Genomic DNA, 18,117 nt, shown 5'->3' with positions numbered 1-18,117 from the left:
AGTGGCTCATATATATTACCAGGTAGTTTTGCACTCTTCATTAAACACTAGCTCACATGCAAATTAGTTCAATTGTGGTGGTGAAAGAGTAAAGGTGTTGGAGTTTGGTTCACATTAATTTGTTTTACCTTTGTGAATAATGAACTGGTACTCTTTGGAGAGTTGTAGCTGACATGAGAGGAAGGGAAGTGCTAGGGATATGTCAATTTTCCATTGTTGGCACATCTTTTGAAAATGGATTCGAATAAAAATGGTACATGAAGTTAATGCATCAATGGATCAATGCATGAGCAAACATGCTCTTCAAAATAATAACTGATAACCATTAACTTCAGTGGGTACATAAGAAGTTGATTTTCGGTGATCTCATACATAACCTCTAAATGCTGTAATCAACAGCATCAGTGAAGTTGTCATTGCTTGAAATTCTGCTGATGCTCCATTCTTTATGCATGTGGTGATCCTTCAATTGACGTAAGGGAATAGATGCAATTGACGTAAGGGAATAGATGATATCAATACCTTATCATTTATGCTGTCTTCAAAGAAAATTCAAGTCTTTTTTTTTTCCCTTCTTTTATCAATTGTTTGTAGTTAATTTTATTGAAGGCAGCAGCTAAGCCACACGTTGCATGGTAATCTTCAATTTCTTGATCCGTCTCTTGTTTCCATGATCTCCTTGTGGATAATAAAATACAAGAAAAATTAATGTGACATTTTCTGAGTCTTTATTTCCCAGTCTTTTTAAAGCAATTAAAATATATTTTAAATGTTCAATATGGTTATTGACTTTGATTGGAATTTAGTTTAAAGATTATATTATAACAAAAATTGAAATTGATTTCTTTGATTTTGAAGAGAGAAACAGAAATTAAATTGAAAGCTTAGTGATTTAAATTAATGGGATTTTGTTATAAGTTCAGCAACTACAAATGAAATTAACCAATTTTATTCCACATTTTTAAATTTTAGCCATTCTTATGCCTTTTTCTTGGAATTTTATTTAGGAAATTATTACCGCAAGCGTAACAGCACTGTAGAAGATTTGTCAATTCTAGGGATGTGGAACAAATATTGCTTATATACCTTGTTAGAATCCTTCAATTAGTGTAAATTCCTTAATCAGTGTAAACTAGCTGTAAATTAGAATATAATTAGGAATCATTGTATTTATTGGCTATTATTAGTTTTCTAGTTAGTCCCAACCTTTGTATATAAATTAGAATGCTTGTAAATCATTTTAGTATGAAGAAATATAAAAGAAAATTTTACAAATTCTCTGTCTTCTACATGGTATCAGAGCTGTGCCAAAATTTATTGGCATGAACAGTGTAGTTCTGGGTAATTTTTTTTTTGGGTCAAGCTTCTACGTCGTTCTAGGAAGGAGGTGACTGTCACCACCCACTTGAAGAGGAAGAACACCAGCTGATCGGCCTACGCCCGGAGTCTCGCAGCTGTCTAGTGAAGCGCGTGAGCTCACGCGCCTCCAGAAGTCTCGCGTCAGCTCGTGCATCCTTTTTTTCATTGATTTCTCCAACCGCGCCTCTTGATGATGACCTTTCCTATTCGGCGCGCCTCTGACCAACATGTTTCCACACCTGGTTTGCACATTTATTTTTTTTTTGTACCTTTCGTTGCCCAGTTTCTTGCTTTCTATCTCAATACCTATTTTTTAAATTGAAAAATCACTGATAAAAAGAAGAAAGCCTTTGAAACAAAGGCTGGATTTGTTTGTGATAATCCCTCTTTACAAATTAGTCCTATAAAGTTGGATGGAACTAATTATTTGGCATGGTCTAGATCTTGTCTACTGTTCATTCAGGCTAGAGGACTGTAGGGGTATATCACTGGAGATAGAAAAAAGCCAGAAAGTACTAGTTCTACCTACAGCTAGTGGGAGTCAGAGAACTCTCTTGTTATGTCATGGCTCATCAATTCTATGCAACCTCATATAGCTCGTGGGTATTTATTGTTGGACAGTGCCGCTACCATTTGGAGTACTATTTCTCAGACTTATTCTCAAGTTGGGAATGATGCACAAGTTTATGAGCTTAGGAACAAGGTTCATGAAATGAAATAAGGTGAGTTGACTGTTGCTCAGTATTATCCAAAACTGAGTGGTCTATGGCAAGAGTTGGATTTCTATAAGGACTTTCAGGTTTCATGTCCAGCTGATGCAATTAAGTTCTAGAAATTGGTTGAGAAGGACCGCATATATGATTTTTTTGCTGGGCTAAATGTGGAGTATGATCAGATTTGGGTTCAAGTGCTTGGTAAGGATCCTTTGTCCACCTTAAGGCAGACATACTCTTATGTTCATTAGGAGGAGAGCAGAAGGAATGTCGTGATCAATTCTATAGCTATTGATAAGGCTGGGCTAGCTGCTAACTCCTTACGAGAACAATCATATGGTCCATCAGATAAGGATCACTTACATTGTGACTACTGTGGGAAATCTTGGCACACCAAAGAACAATGTTGGAAGCTGCACGACCACCCAACTAAAGGGCGTGGAGGAAAATCGACGGGCTCTGCTAGATCACAAGCAAATGTATTTGAGGCTGTGAGTGTTTCTAAAGATACTGCTATCACTAGGATGTTTTCCAATGAAGAGGTACAGACTTTGAGACAATCTCTATCACAGCTTGAATCACAATCCACTACAGTTGCCTCTTCTAACTTTGTCAACTCAGGTAATGCTTCTCTTGTCAATCATAATAATTCATTTTGGGTTATAGATTCTAGAGCAAACAAACATATGATAGGCTCTTTGAATAAATTCATATTCTATTCTCCATGTTCAGGCAAAGAAAAAGTCCACATTGTGGATAGATCCTTATCTAATGTTTCTAGAACAGGTTCTGTTAAATGCACTCCTACTATAAGTCTTAGTTCTATCTTACATGTGCCTAGCTTTCCTATTAACCTTTTGTCTATTAGTTCTATCACAAAAACTCTCAACTACAAAATTGAATTTTTTCTGACTCACTGTGTGTTTCAAGAGTTGATAATAGGGAGAACGATTGGCAGTGGTAGACTGTAAGTTGGGCTATATCTATTGAATGATTTTGTTGATCAGGCCATGTTGGGACAGTCTATGGGTGCTGAGGAAGAAATTATTCAGTGGCATAGGAGACTTGGACATCTTTCATTTACTGTTTTAGAGAAACTTTATCCTCTTTTGTTTAAGCAATGCAAAACTGAATTGTTAGTATGTGATGCTTGTGAGTTTGTCAAACATACTAGTCAATCTTATCCTGCAATAAATAATAAGGCTTCAGTTCTTTTTATGACTATCCATTCTGATGTATGGGGGCCTACTCAAACTGTGTCTTTATCAGGTTATAGATGGTTTGTGACCTTTATTGATTGTTGCAGTAGGTTAACTTGGGTATATCTGATAAAAGGGAAAAATGAAGTATTTTCATGTTTTCAGCAGTTTCACAAAATGATTAGCACTCAGTTTGATGCTCATGTTAAAATACTAAGAACTGATAATATCACAGAGTATATGAATGGAGTTTTTCAGGAATATTTGAAGTCACACGGAATTTTGCATTAGACTAGTTGTGTTAACACTAGTGCTCAAAATGGAGTGTTTGAGAGAAAAAAATAGACATTTACTTGAGGTTGATAGGTCTCTTATGTTTACAATGAATATTCCCAAACCTTACTGGGGGGATGCAATTCTTTCTGCTGCATATCTTATTAATAGGATGCTACTCCGAACTTTGGAGTTTAAGAGTCCTTTAGAGGTTTTGCAAGGTAAAAATTCATATACTGTTCCTCCAAAGGGCTTTGGTTGTGTTTGCTTTGTTCATCAGCCTAATAGGGGGAAGTTAGAACCTTGAGCCCTCAAGTGTGTCTTTGTTGGTTATTCCAGTACTCAGAAGGGGTATAGGTGTTACCATCCTCCTACACGGAAATATTTTGTGAGCATGGATGTTACCTTTAGAGAATCTGAATCTTATTTCCATCAACCTCTTCAGGGGGAGCATAGGAAGGAAGAAGAGGTGTCTTTCCTTTCTTCTTTGTGCTCTCCCAACTTTTAACTTCAAAGGGAAAATCTGGATCTAAAGCCTATACCTAATAATGATACTCAGGGGGAGTCACCTAAATCTCGAGGGAGACTGAATGGACCAGATTTGAGAATCTATACTCTGCAGAACAAGATAGATATAACCATCGAGCAGGAGACTGATGATCAATTAAAATCTCTGGATTCAATTCCTGAACATCCTGAGGTATGTGATGAGTCTCCTTTGATTCTTGAAGAGTCTAATTTTAATTCCCAGTCTACTCTTCCTTCTTCTAATAATGATCTTGATATTCCTATTGCTCTCAGAAAATGTGTTAGAATCTGTACTAAACATCTCATCTCTAACTTCATTTCTTATGATTCTTTGTCTCCATCCTATAGAGCATTTCTATTGTCTGTTTTCTCTGTTTCTATCCCACAGGATTAGAAGAAAGCATGTCTTGATCCAAAATGGAAGGCAGCCATGGTGTAGGAGATGAAAGCTCTAGCAAAGAATGAGACATGGGAACTTGTTACTCTTTCAATAGGGAAAAAACCAGTTGGATGCAAGTGTGTATTCACTGTGAAACATAGAACATATGGTTTAATTAATAGGTATAAGGCCAGGTTGATAGCAAAAGGCTTCACACAGACGTATGGGGTAGATTACCAGGAAACGTTTGCTCCTGTTGCTAAAATGAATACCATCAGAATTTTACTATCATGTGTAGTAAATCATAAGTGGGATTTGCAGCAGTTTGATGTAAAAAATGCCTTTCTACATGGTGATTTGGAAGAAGAAGTATATATAGAAATTTCTACAGAGTTTGAGAATGGGAAGACCAAAGGAAAAGTTTGCAGATTAAAGAAAGCACTGTATGGTTTAAAATAGTCACCTAGGGCATGGTTTGATAGGTTTAGTAAGGCTATGGTTTCTTTTGGATATTGCCAAAGCAATGCTGAGCACACCTTGTTTTTAAAAGACTATAGGGGTAAGGTCACTCTGCTTATTGTCTATGTGGATGACATTGTGGTAATTGGTGATGATAGGGAAGAAATGATTAATCTGAAGGAACAACGAGCACAGGAGTTTGAAATCAAAGATTTGGAAAGGCTAAAGAACTTTCTTGGAATAGAGGTTGCCAGATCATATAAAGGAATCTTTATTTCTCAAAGGAAGTGCATACTAGATCTATTGGAAGAAACAAGAATACTAGGTTGTAAACTAGCAGAGTCTCCCATTGAGGCAAATCATAAATTGCAAGCTAGAGTTGGGGAATCCGTGGATATTGGGAGATATCATAGGTTGGTTGGCAAAATGATTTACCTTTCGCATACCAGACTAGATATAGCATATACAGTGGGTGTAGTAAGTCAGTATATGCATGATCCTTGTGAACCTCATTTGGAGGCTATTTTTCGCATCTTGCGATACTTAAAATCTGTATCTGGGAAAGGACTTCTTTTCTCAAAGCATGGCTATAACGGTCGGGCTCCAACCACTAGAGGAATTGTCCGCTTTGACCATAAGCCTCACGGTTTTGTTCCATAGGTGGAATGGAGAACTTCCTAGGAGTTCACCCATCCTAGGATTTCTCTCAAGTGAGCACGCTTAACCCTAGAGTTGTTCCAACTCTCTTGGCCAGGAGAAATCCTAGGATGGGTGAACTCCTGGGAAGTTCTCCATTCCACCTTTGGGACAAACCGTGAGGCTTATGGCCAAAGCGGACAATTCTTCTAGTGGTTGGAGCCCAACCGTTATAATGTCCATCTTCAAATTAAGGCCTTTACAGATGTAGATTGGGATGGATCTCTTGATGATAGGAGATCGACATCTGGTTACTGTACTTTTGTTGGTGGTAATCTAGTCACTTGGAGAAGCAAGAAGCAAAATGTGACAGCTAGATCCAGTGCAGAGGCTGAGTTTAGAGCAATGGGTCAAGGTATTTGTGAACTATTGTGGTCAAGAAAGTTGATGGAGAAATTAAAATTGCTGGAAACAAGTGGTTTGTCCCTGTTGTGTGATAACAAAGTTGCTATCAGTAGAGTTCACAATCCAGTTCAACATGATCAGACCAAGCATATAGAGATTGACAGACACTTTATAGAAGAAAAATTTGTCAATGGTTCCTTAAATATCTCTTACGTAGGGTCGAAAGACCAGTTAGCTGATGTGTTCACTAAGGGATTAAGTTGTAAGGGGTTTCATACCCTAGTTTGCAAGTTGGGCATGTGCAATATACATGAACCAACTTGACGGGGAGTGTTAGAATCCCTCAATGAGTCTTAATCCCTTAATCAGTGTAAATTAAAATATAATTAGGAATCATTGTATTTATTGGCTATTATTGGTTTCCTTGTTAGTCCTAGCCTTTGTATATAAATTAGAATGCTTGTAAATCTTTTTAGTATGAATAAATATAAAAGAAAATTTTCCAAATTCTCTGTTTTCTACATACCTACATTTTTCTCCTAATTTTCCAAATGCTTTTGCATGACTAGGTGTCAATTATAACTAGCTTGTTCCTTCTGCAAAATAGAGCTGTGGTAAATTTCTTTTCTTGGTTCATTTATTCTTGCTTGATTTTTGGTATGGTTATAGTTGCTATTCAAAATTAATCTAACTGCAAACTGAACATCAGGATCAACACCAAAGAGGCGCTGCTAATGGCATTGCTATGACAACAATGTCTCTTTTTAAAGCAGCTGGTCCAGCTGGAGGTGGTGCCCTGTAAGTGTCCATTTAATTTCTTTCTATTTTCTTCTAATGGTAGAAGTTGGTCAAAGAAAACCAATTGATGATGATACTCAAATATAGATCTGGATCCATGAAACTAGCTCCAAGGTTCTATTTAAAATTGTTTTCGTAGTTTTTTTTGAAAAGTTATCTTGAATATGTTGTTTTAAAATAGAATTAATATATTTTGGTCATAAAAACTTGAAATAGTTAAAATGCAGTTTCAAATTTCTTTCTGGAAGATCTTTCAGAGTTTTGTCTATTTCCAGATCACAGTCTAAAATTTCTTCTTCTGGCCTTGTTCTGGTCATATACCAGATTGGGCACCTAAGAGAAAAGAAGAGAAATACAACTAGTAAAATAAAATTATATAATAAATATAATTTCCTAAATCAGCTAAATTGCCTATCGTTTGATATTAATTAAACCAAATCCCCGGCAACTGCGCCAAAAACTTGTTTCACTGGTTTTACAACTCCGCAAGTGCATGGATCGCTAACAAGTAATAAAGTGATGAGTAGAGTATCGTTCCCACGAGAAATTTGTTTAGCAAGTACCAATCTACACAGTAATTTTGACTGTCTAGGCTATCGAATACTTAGGGAATGAAATTTGTTAACTTTAAACACTAGAATAGTAAACTTAAAACGAAATGATTTATTTGAAACAATTCTGGAATTAAGATTTTACACTTGAATCTTGTTAGGGATGTTATCTAGTTTATTTACTGGATTGAGGATCATTTTTCTTAATGGAAATCAGTCCTAAGTTATCCTAAATCCTCTCTCAAGGCACCTAGGGTGCATTCTAATTAACTCAAACCCTACTTTCGTGGCGATTAAATTAATTAAAATCCTTTAAGATTTTTGACTAATTTTGAAGTTCCACAAAGGTATTAGCCTATGTCTTGGTCAGAATTTCTAGATTCAAGATCTTGATTTTCTAATGTTAATCTTCACTTTTCAGTCATTCAATTAACATCTACAATCATGGCTAAGTGGATACCAGCACATAGCATGCATTAAGATCACAAGAAATTAAATCAAGAAACGAATCTCGAATCTAATAAATAAAACTTAGTGTTCATCCATAATAATGATTACAAGCACTACTCTCCCAAATCCAGAATAAGAAAACTACTCACTCATGGTGAGTTCAGCAAACATCATGATAAAAGGTAAAACTGTAAAAAGAAAATTATGTAGAATAAATAAAACAATAAAAATCTGTCTAGGGAGATGAAACAAAGGAACCGAAGAGAGTTTGCAGCTTTAATCTTGTGGAGCTTCAGCTGGAAAACTTTTTTTGGTACTGATGTTTCTCTCCTCGAGACGGCTGGAGAGCGTGCAGAGTATGGATTTCCCTCCCTCAAAACTCCTCCAAATTGCTGTCAAAAGATAAAAAGAGAGAGTGAGCCAGCCCTCAGCAACAGCAGCCCGACGACCCTTGTTCTGATGTTTTCTTTTCTATTTATATTGGTTGCTCTAGGGTTAGGTCATTTTGAGTCCAAAAGGCTTTAGGAGTCTCATTTGAATCCAAAAACAAGAGAGGAAATTCGAGTTATAAGACAAGCTGCAACATAGTACACGGCGTGTCACTACATGGGTCCCGGCATGTAGGGCCGTGTAACTTGCTGGAGTGGAACTGTGGAGTCTTTCATTGGCACAGAGAGTTACACGGGTCTACGCCAATTACACGTACCTGGTTACACGGGCCGTGTACTATTGTTCCCATAAGGTTCTTCAAGTTTGTGCCCGGTAGAGACTTACAAAGGTCCCTACAGATTACACGGGTCTAATTACACGACCCGTGTATTTTTGTTTCTCCATTGACTTTCTGGCTTTCTTCTAGCAGTAGGTTACACGGGTCTGGGGCTTAGTTTACATGACCTGTGTACTTTGTATCAGCAACAATTCCCTGTCTCTTGACCTCTCCAAGCTTTTCTTTGAACTCCCATACTCTGGGGCTTCACCCAAACACCTGAAATAATGTAGAAAACATGGAATTAAGGGCTTGAAAATAGAAATTACAAAAACTAATGAAATCAACTACTATGCATGAGAATACTTGACTAAATGCTATGAAATAGTATACAAATGTGCTTAAAAATATCTATACAATTCAAGTGTATCAAATACCCCTAAACTCAAACTTTTACTTGTCCTTAAGCAAAGCAAAACTCTGTTTTAAAACACATTTCAGGGGATACTTAGGAATATAACTAGCAATTTAATAAGCATAGAATTGAACTCCTCCAACCTTCATACCAATTTCCCTCTTTCAAGGCATAAGGGTTCTAATAGCTGCCTGTTTAGAACTTCACCTCATTTCATAGTGTTTCGACTAATTATTTCTCTGTACAAGACCATTAATAAGCCACAAACTGTTTTATCGGGATAGATTTGAGAAACACTAACTCCCCCAAATTTGCCTCTTTTGTGAGTAATTGTGATGAAGTAATTCAATTCCAACTCCATAGGTATATCTCAATTTTCTATCTCCACTAATATAGCATGCACTTTTCAAAAGATCAAAAGGTCTTTAAAAGGGTTGTAATGGGGCTAAAGGGATAATGACTTGGTTGTCAATGAAAGGTTTTTAGGGAATACAAAAATGAAGATAGCATGTATGCATAAAATCCAAGTATACTAAGTTCGTTTCTACATATTTTGTATGGAGAAGAAAGGCTTTTGGCTTTTTATAGTGCTAAGCATGATTCTATGATACTTATCTTGGGACTTCTTCTCTTCTCTTTTTTTTCATTTTTTTATTTTATGTCCCTTTTGTCCTCTCCCCCAAACTCATTGCTTTTGTTGGGTTGGAAAGGCAAATTTTTCTTTGATTTTAATTACACACTTGCACTCTTTCTTGGGTTTTACATCCTCTCTTCATTTTCCTTATGTATTTTGCTTCCTCAAAAGGGTATGGTAGGTGTTTAGGCTAGGGGCTAGGTAAATAACATGGGTAAGCAATAAATTTTAAGGCATAAATATAGGCTTCAAGTTGGCTATAAGGGATATACATTTTAATTAAGGGTGGCTAAGGGTTAGTGAGGCTATATCAAAGAATGCCTTAATCATTTCTTCATCAAGCAATATGCTAGGATTTCACCTTGATAGGTCCAAGAGATATGTTCTAGAGTTAGTGAGGCATTTTTTAGGTTTGCTTGTATTTCAAAAATTATTCTCCTAATTTTATAAGTTCAATATGATAAATTAATAGTTATGAAGAGGTTTAACTAGTCTAGTTCCATTAAAGAGATTAGTTTCTTCACAAATATGTTAGAATCCCTTTTTGCCTATTTAGATACGTTCATTCCTTTATCTCGTGGAGTCCAATTATTAGCTTACTAGAATTTTGTTATAGTGCTAAGTTTTACAATTTAAAGTCTAAAATTTTTCAAAAATTTTCAAAAATTTTGATACACAAGAATAATGTAGTTGAATGTAAACAATATAATAATGTGCATGTAATGATATGCAATGCACTTGTACTACACCCCCCCCCCCCAAACTCAAATCAGACATTGTTCTCAATGTTAAAATAATATGCAAAATCAGAGAAAATGTACAAAGATTATAAGGAAGCATATTATTTATTAAACATGGAAAATTTTTGGACATAAAACAAATAAAGAGACCTATGATTGCAGTTTAGGACTAAGGCATGTAAGATATTACAATAACGATCCTATCCTATAGTCCTAGCTCTAAAAGGTCTCTGATGGTGATGATGGCGATGCTGGCTCCTCCTCCTCCTCCTCATCTAGCTTCTCCATTAGCATGTCCAATTTGTTGTGTGCTTCCTGGAAGCTGTCCTTGATAGCTCGCATCCTGTTGTTGATTGTGGTCTCCATGCACTGTAGGTATGCGAGTACCGGGTCTGTGGGTGGTGGTGTGTATGGAGGCACTCGAGCGGGGGACTCCTGAAACATTGGCTCTTAGCCTTATTCTTGAGGCTACAAAGTCTCGCCAGGTCCTTCTCGTGCTTCGTCTCTCCGAGGCATGGCGTTTCCTTCAGCATCCAGTAGGTAGCATGTGTTGCCCACCTTCTTACATATCCCCATGGATATGTAGATAGTTTGATCTATTCTTCACGTTTCAGTGACAGAGCGTAGCTTGTGATGTCCTGGAACGAACCCAAAGTGGAGGGCAATGGTTGTGACAAGGCCACCAAGCACGATGTGCCCGGTAGACCGATGACAGAGGCATCGGAGATGGTTGCATAAACATGCATAAAAAGAAGCCGGTGCTGCAGTGCTGTCTAGTGGCCATACACCACAAAAAGAATAGCTCGCTGGTGTTTACAACGCCAAGGCTGTCGCCACGGCCCATGATGGTGTGGGCGGCGAACCGATGTATATAACGCAGGGCTGGACTAGTGATGCCCATGGATTTGGACTTGCTGGAATTATAGGGCTCTGTGTTCAGGGCAATGGAACTCCAGAAGTTGATGTTGTTGTAGAGCATGTGGTTCCTAGGGATCTCCTGCTGGCTGGCGCTGTCAAAGCCGAAGATGGCGTTGAACTCATCTATGTTCATCACCCGGTCGACACCGAGGAGGAGAAATTCAATCCTGCTCCTATCCTCCCTGTCGGTAGGCCATAAGGTGGCCTTGAAACTGCCAAAAAATTCCAGTGTAGTGTCCTTGTGTGCTGGAAATTGGAGTTGGGTGAACCTTGTCCACCCGATACTATCGAGTAGCCCATTGATTTCATCCTGCAGCCCGATTTGCTCCAACAATGGAAAATTTATGTATTTGGTGGTGCTTATTTTCCGGGTGTGAAGCCGAGTGCACATTGCCTTGTGGGCATCATCACGAAATCCCTAAGGAATAGAGATTTTGGGTTGTGGCTGTGGTTGCGGTGGAGGATGGGCTTATTGAGATGGTTGGGGAGAGGCTACCTTGTTCTTGGGCGTTGGGGTGGAGGTTGAGGTGGAGAAGGTAAGGATTCTCCTCTTTGCCTAGAGGAAGAGCCGAATCTTCTTGCAGATCTCTTTGTAGGAGCCATGGATGAGTTTTTGGGAAAGAAAAGAGTAGGATTTAGTGAAGGGAGATGAGATTTGAGGGGTTTTTATAGGCTAGGAGGGGTGGAGATGAAAGGTTTTGCATTTATGAAGGGTTTTGATGCTAGGGATACATTTAAAGAGTTGTTAGGAATCTTCGTTTCGCTCCCCAGGAGTCGCGTCTGCTACATGATACACGGGTCGTATATCACTACACGGGTCCCGACATGTAGGGCCGTATAAATTTCTGCCTGAAAATTTCAAATTCCGTCGTAGTACATGACCCATGTAAATGAGCTCTGGGACCCGTGTAACTTTCTGTCTCTCGAGTTGCTTTACTGGATATGTTACATGGCCCATGTCAAATACAAGGAGGCCAGTGTAACTTCCTGGCTTTAAGTTATTCTGCCAGGGATATTACATGGTCCGTGTAAATTGGGCTATGGACCCGTGTAACTTTCTATCTCCCTCAAAGTAAAAAATGCAAGAAATTTACAGACTTTCAGAGAGTTGCACAGGGCGTGTAAAATCAGTACACGACCTGTGTAATTTTCTGATTTCTCCAAATTTTTGTCAAATGAAAATTTTTTATCATCACAACACATGAAATAGATGTAAAGTTTAGCAATAGAGCTACTTCCCTGGTTTTGTCCCTTTTGTGGTTTTGACTTTGTGATTCTTTTTCTCTCTTGATCTCTACTCCCCTTTTCAAAAAATCCTACAAAATGAAATGTTAATGAGTACGAAACAAAAATCAATTTGAAAAAGAAGAAAAAAGAAAAATTCTGAAAAATTTTTTGGGTTGCCTCCCAAAAAGTGCTTGTTTATAGTCTTTAGCTGGATTTTGCTTGTTTATGGTCTGTCGGTAGGATGGTCGAGAGTGTAATTAACTCCCGTTTCTATGGGTTCTCCCTGAAAGTAAGGCTTAAGCCTCTGCCCATTGACCTTAAATGCACCTGAGGTTTCGCTCCACACTTCTACTGCTCCATGTGGGAAGACTTGGGTGACCTTGAAAGGTCCGGACCATCTTGATTTAAGCTTCCCTGGAAAGAGTTTCAATCTTGAATAAGAGGACAAGATCTCCTTCTTTTATCTCTTTCCTTGCTATGCGTCTGTCATGCCATCTTTTGGTTTTATCCTTGAAAATTTTGGCGTTTTTGTATGCATCTTGTCATATTTCTTCCAACTCATTCAGTTGTAGGAGTCTTTTCTCATCAGTAGCTTTGAGGTCAAAGTTTAGGATCTGAATTGCCCAGTAAGCTTTATGCTCGAGTTCAATAGGGAGATGGCATGATTTTCCATAAACCAGTCAAAAGGGTGTTGTGTCAATTGGGGTTTTATATGCAGTGCGGTATGCCCATAGTGCATCATCTAACTTCATGCACCAGTCCTTGGATCTGTTCACAGTTTTATCCAAAATTCGCTTCAGTTCCCTGTTTGAGATTTCTACTTGATCGCTAGTTTGAAGATGGTAAGGATTGGCCACCTTGTGAGTCACTCCATACTTTTTCAGTAGTGTTTTGAATTGTTGGTTGCAGAAGTGACTTCCTCCATCGTTGATTATTGCTCGTGGTGTGCCAAATCTTGTGAAGATGTTCTTCTTAAGGAACCTTGTGACCACTCTAGCATCGTTGGTTGGCGTCGCAATTGTTTGTACCCATTTTGATACATGATCAACTCCAACCAGAATATTCTTATTTCCACGGAAAGAGGGAAATGGGCCCATGAAATCTATTCCCCATACATCAAACAATTCTATCTCAAGTATACCATGCAGTGACATTTCATTCCTCCTTGAACTGTTACCTGTTCTTTGGCATTGATCACATCCTAGCACAAAGGATCTTACATCCTTAAACAAATGTGGCCAGTAAAACCCTGCTCGCAAAATCTTAGCTGCGGTTTTCAAGGTGTCGAAGTATCCTCCATATAGTGATGAATGGCAGTGATAAATGATATTTTTCATATCTTTCTCTGGTATGCATCTTCTTATCAGTCCATCATTACATCTCTTGTACAATTGAGGTTCCTCCCATATGTAATAGCTCACATCATGTAGGAATTTCTTTCTTTGCTGATAAGTTATGTTTGGAGGCAGTACCCTGCATATAAGAAAATTAACAAAGTCAGCGTACCATGGAGCTTTAGAGAATGTAAGTAATTGCTCATTAGGAAATAAATCATCAATTGGCAAATCTTCGAAGTCCTCTGTGTACTCCAATTTTAGTTTGGAAAAATGGTCAGCTACTACATTTTGAAAGGTCTCCAGTACCTGCGCGTGGCAAAAGCAACGCGCTAAGCAATTCTGCTTATTGGTGACAATATAAAATAAAATAAAATATAATAAAAATAAGTATGTAGAATGTATGTTTACATTTTTAGGTAAACTTAACTTCTGATATTATTTGCATTATTATTCGATTAAAATTTGGTAAGGTTTATTATCATTGCCCGAATAACCCATACTAATTGACTGGACTGGATAAACGGATAAACTGGCACTAGGTACTAAGTACCTCGGACTATTACACCATCGGTCACATTGTGTCTCCCGGTGTGCAACAGAACAGTTAACAAGCTGTAATAATTATCAGGGTCAAAACCCAAGTATATTAACTCAATAACATAGCCAAAGGCTATTATGTCACAGAATGGCATGGGAAAGCCATGAAACACAGAATGGCATGAAGCAATATGTAGTACTGCTAACAGAACCCTATTAGCATGCCAAGCTATCCAAACCAATCTTGTTAGGTATACTAGGGCATTTTACACTTTTAAGTTTTACAATTTTTGAATTTCAAGTTTTGGTGTTACTATTCACTTCATTAGTCAACCAACATGTTGACTTTTGCATAGACAATAGGTACATTAGTTTTAATACTCCCAACAAATTTTGCATTCAAAATTTGTTGGTATTGGTTGCCAATACCATTTCTAAGCTTAAAGTTAATTAAGCAGAAATTTCAGTTTTCATACCTTATCTTTACTGTTCCATTGGTCATTTTTGCAGTGAGAATTTGGTAAAATGATCAACATGAAAGTTGTTCCTTATTTTGTCTAGTTAAATTTTTTTTTTTGAATTACTCTATTTGGAGTTTTGTAGCTCAAGTTATGGTCCAAAAACCACAACTGGCCGAATTGAAATTTTTCTGGACTGACCATATCTACAGTGTAATGAACAGTGACTGCAACTCCCTTGTTGGATAGGTTCTGGTTATAATTTGGGGTAAGTTTCTTCATGAAAGTTGTTGGTATATATCTTAGCTTGTTGCTGGTAAAATTTCAGGTCAATTGGACCTTTCTACATTGAGTTATGGCCAAATGAACAATCACTATTCATTTGGTCATTCTGCAGAAACTGACTGCAGGTCACCCGGATTAGGGCAATCTTTTGGTCCACTTGGTTTGGTTTTATGGGCATGGTTTCTTCACCAAAGTTGTGCCATTATGTGTCTAGTTTCATGTCCAATTGGCCTTGCACCAATTGAACCTCTACAATTCAAGTTATGGCTGCCCAAACCTGCTGGACTCATGTCCAATTCTACAAGTCACCTAGGGTAGCCACACCAAACCCAAATCCCATCACTCAACACACTTCATTTTTGGTTTAACATAACTAAATGGTCACTAATTGACCATTAATACCCATTTCATCATCACATGGTTAAAGTCCCATTTCTCCACCCCAAACCCTAACTCAAACATTACCATTCATGCATTTTCATTGCATTTCTTCAATCCACTTACAAAGTGCACATTAAGGGCAGCCATAATAACCTTTTAACTTCATTAAAATCATCACAAACAAACCCAAACCATGGCTGCCAAAAATTTAGGGTTTACATACAATTGGTATTCAACAATTTTTCTTTGTAATTTACACTCATTTATACTTACTCAACATAAATTTGAAGAGAAATATAAGTTTAAGTCACTTACCTCTTAGGGAGCTAATCCAAAGCTTCTAAGAACTCTTTCTTTTTAATTTTTTTTTTGCTCCCAAAAGAATCTCCAAGATGCAAGAACACTTTTTTGTGTTTGGAGTTTAGGGTTTAGTTGGGTAGAAGTTGGTGAAATCAAGCTTGAAAAAGCTTGAAAATGGTGGTTATGGTGGAGGCTTACGGCAAGAAAGACAGAAGAAATGAGAAATCTGGTTTTTCTCTCATTTTTTAGCCCATTTGTCTCTTTTAAATAAAGTTATGCTATGTGTCAACATTGGGTTGGGTGGGAGAATTTTAATGACATCATTATGATGTCATAAGTCCATTTTCCTTTATTTTCTCTTTATTTCTTGTCTATTTAATTGCAATTAAATTTTTAACAACATTTATTCATATTTTATGTTATATAAATTATTTATTTAACTGGATAAGTTGGTCAAAAATCATCTCTGAAGACGAAATGACCAAAATGCCTTCCGTTTGGCTTAACGGGCCAAAATTGTCTGTACCGATTGAAAATTTTTTCTAAGTATTTTCTTGGCATTCTAATGCCATAAGAACCTCAATAACCCTTCTCTGGAGTCCTAGAAATTATTTTATAATTTTTCCCCCGGGTCTAGGGCTCCTAATTGCGAGAATCGTAACTTCTCACTAGGTTACCCATCGCTAGGGCACCGGCTCATTTAACTTGGTTGTATCTTATTTCTAAAATTTTTGCTAAATTTTTCTTATTAATATTTGAGTTAATTATGGTTCCTCACTTTAGTTTAAATATTTTTTCGGACGTTCTAGGTATGGGATCGACATCGTCATTTGAAACAGATGTTGTATGGACTAGCTAAAGTGAGGATGTTACAATGGTATACTGGATTCGAGGCGATATGAAGAGCAGCTTGATTATCACACCAAAGTTTTGCTGGTGTAGAATGTTTCAACCCAACTTCCATCAAAAGATGTTGTATCCACATAATCTCACACGTGGACTGTGCCATAGCCTTATACTCAGATTCAACACTGGACCATGAGACAACATTTTGCTTCTTACTTTTCCATGATACCAAGTTTCCTCCAACAAAGACACAGTAGCCAGTAGTAGATCTCCTATTAGCCTTGGATCCAGCCCAACCAGCATCCGTAAAACACTCGATGTGAGTATGCCCGTGATTGCTATGCAATATACCAAGTCCAGGTGCACCTTTCAAGTAACACAAGATCTGCTCCAGAGCTGCCCAATGTTTGACCGTGGGTGCAAACATGAATTGGCTGACAATACTTACTACAAAGGCAATGTCCGGACGAGTTATAGTGAGATAGTTTAGCTTCCCAACTAGCCTCCTATATCTGTCTGGATCATTAAAGAGATCATCATCATCTTTTGTTAGGTGCACATTAGGAGCCATCGGAGTACTGCAAGGCTTTGCTGCCAATTTTCCCGTTTCTGTGAGTAGATCAAGAACATGCTTTCTCTGAGACAGAAAAATTCCCTTCTTGCTTCTTGTTACTTTTATTCCCAAGAAGTATTTTAGCTGGCCCAAGTCTTTGGTATGAAACTTGGTATGCAAAAAGGACTTGAGAGAAGATATCCCTGTATAATCACTTCCTGTAATGACAATATCATCCACATATACAACAAGAAGAATAATGCCTGCTGCTAATTGTCTGTAGCAGACTGAGTGATTACATTTGCTCTTTTTCAGCCCAAACTCTTAGACTACCTCACTGAACTTGCCAAACCAAGCACAGGGACTCTGCTTCAAGCCATACAAAGATTTCTTCAGATGACAGACTTTGCCATTCTCCCTCTAAGCAACAAAACTAGGTGGTTGCTCCATATATACCTCTTTTTGGAGATCACCATGCAGAAAGGTATTCTTGATATCCAACTAGTGTAAAGGTCAATTCTGAGAGGCAGCTATAGAGATGAAAAGACGAACAGAAGTGATTTTGGCAACCAGGAAAAAAGTCTCAGAATAATCCACTCCATAAATCTATGCATATCCTTTAGCTACTAATCGGGCTTTAAGTCGAGCCACAGAACCATCTGCATTACATTTAACTGCAAAGACCCACTTGTATCCCACAGCCTTCTTGCCTTTAGGTAAATTCACTAACTCCCATGTATGATTGTCCTTGAGAGCCTTTATCTCCTCAATCATAGCATCATACCAACCAGGATGAGATAAGGCTTCTTTAACTGTCTTAAGAATTGAAATAGAGTCTAGAGAGGCAATCAAAGAGCTAGACGAAGGAGATAAGTGATCATAGGAAACAAAATTAGCAATGGGATAAGTAGATTTAGGAAGGGTACATTGACATTTACCTTTGCGAAGACTAATAGGCACATCAAGGTCATTTGGTATAGGATCAGATAACGAAGAAGCTAGTGTAGGACATGTATCATTGGTCTCTGGT

General features: G+C 37.7%; 1 protein-coding gene across 11 annotated transcripts in view; it reads left to right on the top strand.

Moving 5' to 3' along the window:
- Positions 1 to 18,117, top strand: part of LOC110653434 (protein ZINC INDUCED FACILITATOR-LIKE 1) — a 52,457-nt gene that overhangs the window by 28,153 nt on the left and 6,187 nt on the right. For 2 of the 11 annotated variants that reach the window (XM_058135276.1, XM_021809056.2), the window contains exons 16-17: positions 6,521 to 6,565; positions 6,661 to 6,749. The exons of 2 other annotated variants lie outside the window; for them this stretch is intronic. In XM_058135276.1, the coding sequence (XP_057991259.1) occupies positions 6,521 to 6,565; positions 6,661 to 6,749 (134 nt within the window). Of the gene's footprint in view, positions 1 to 1,300; positions 1,602 to 6,520; positions 6,566 to 6,660; positions 6,750 to 14,867; positions 14,991 to 18,117 lie in introns of those variants that run through there. 7 more of the 11 variants (XM_058135277.1, XM_021809057.2, XR_009143507.1 and 4 more) reach the window with 6 other exon arrangements.

Source organism: Hevea brasiliensis, chromosome 14, assembly GCF_030052815.1.
Source record: "Hevea brasiliensis isolate MT/VB/25A 57/8 chromosome 14, ASM3005281v1, whole genome shotgun sequence".
Lineage (NCBI taxonomy): Eukaryota > Viridiplantae > Streptophyta > Magnoliopsida > Malpighiales > Euphorbiaceae > Hevea > Hevea brasiliensis.
Note: the sequence above shows the minus strand (reverse complement) of the source record. Positions and strands in the feature narration are given on the sequence as shown.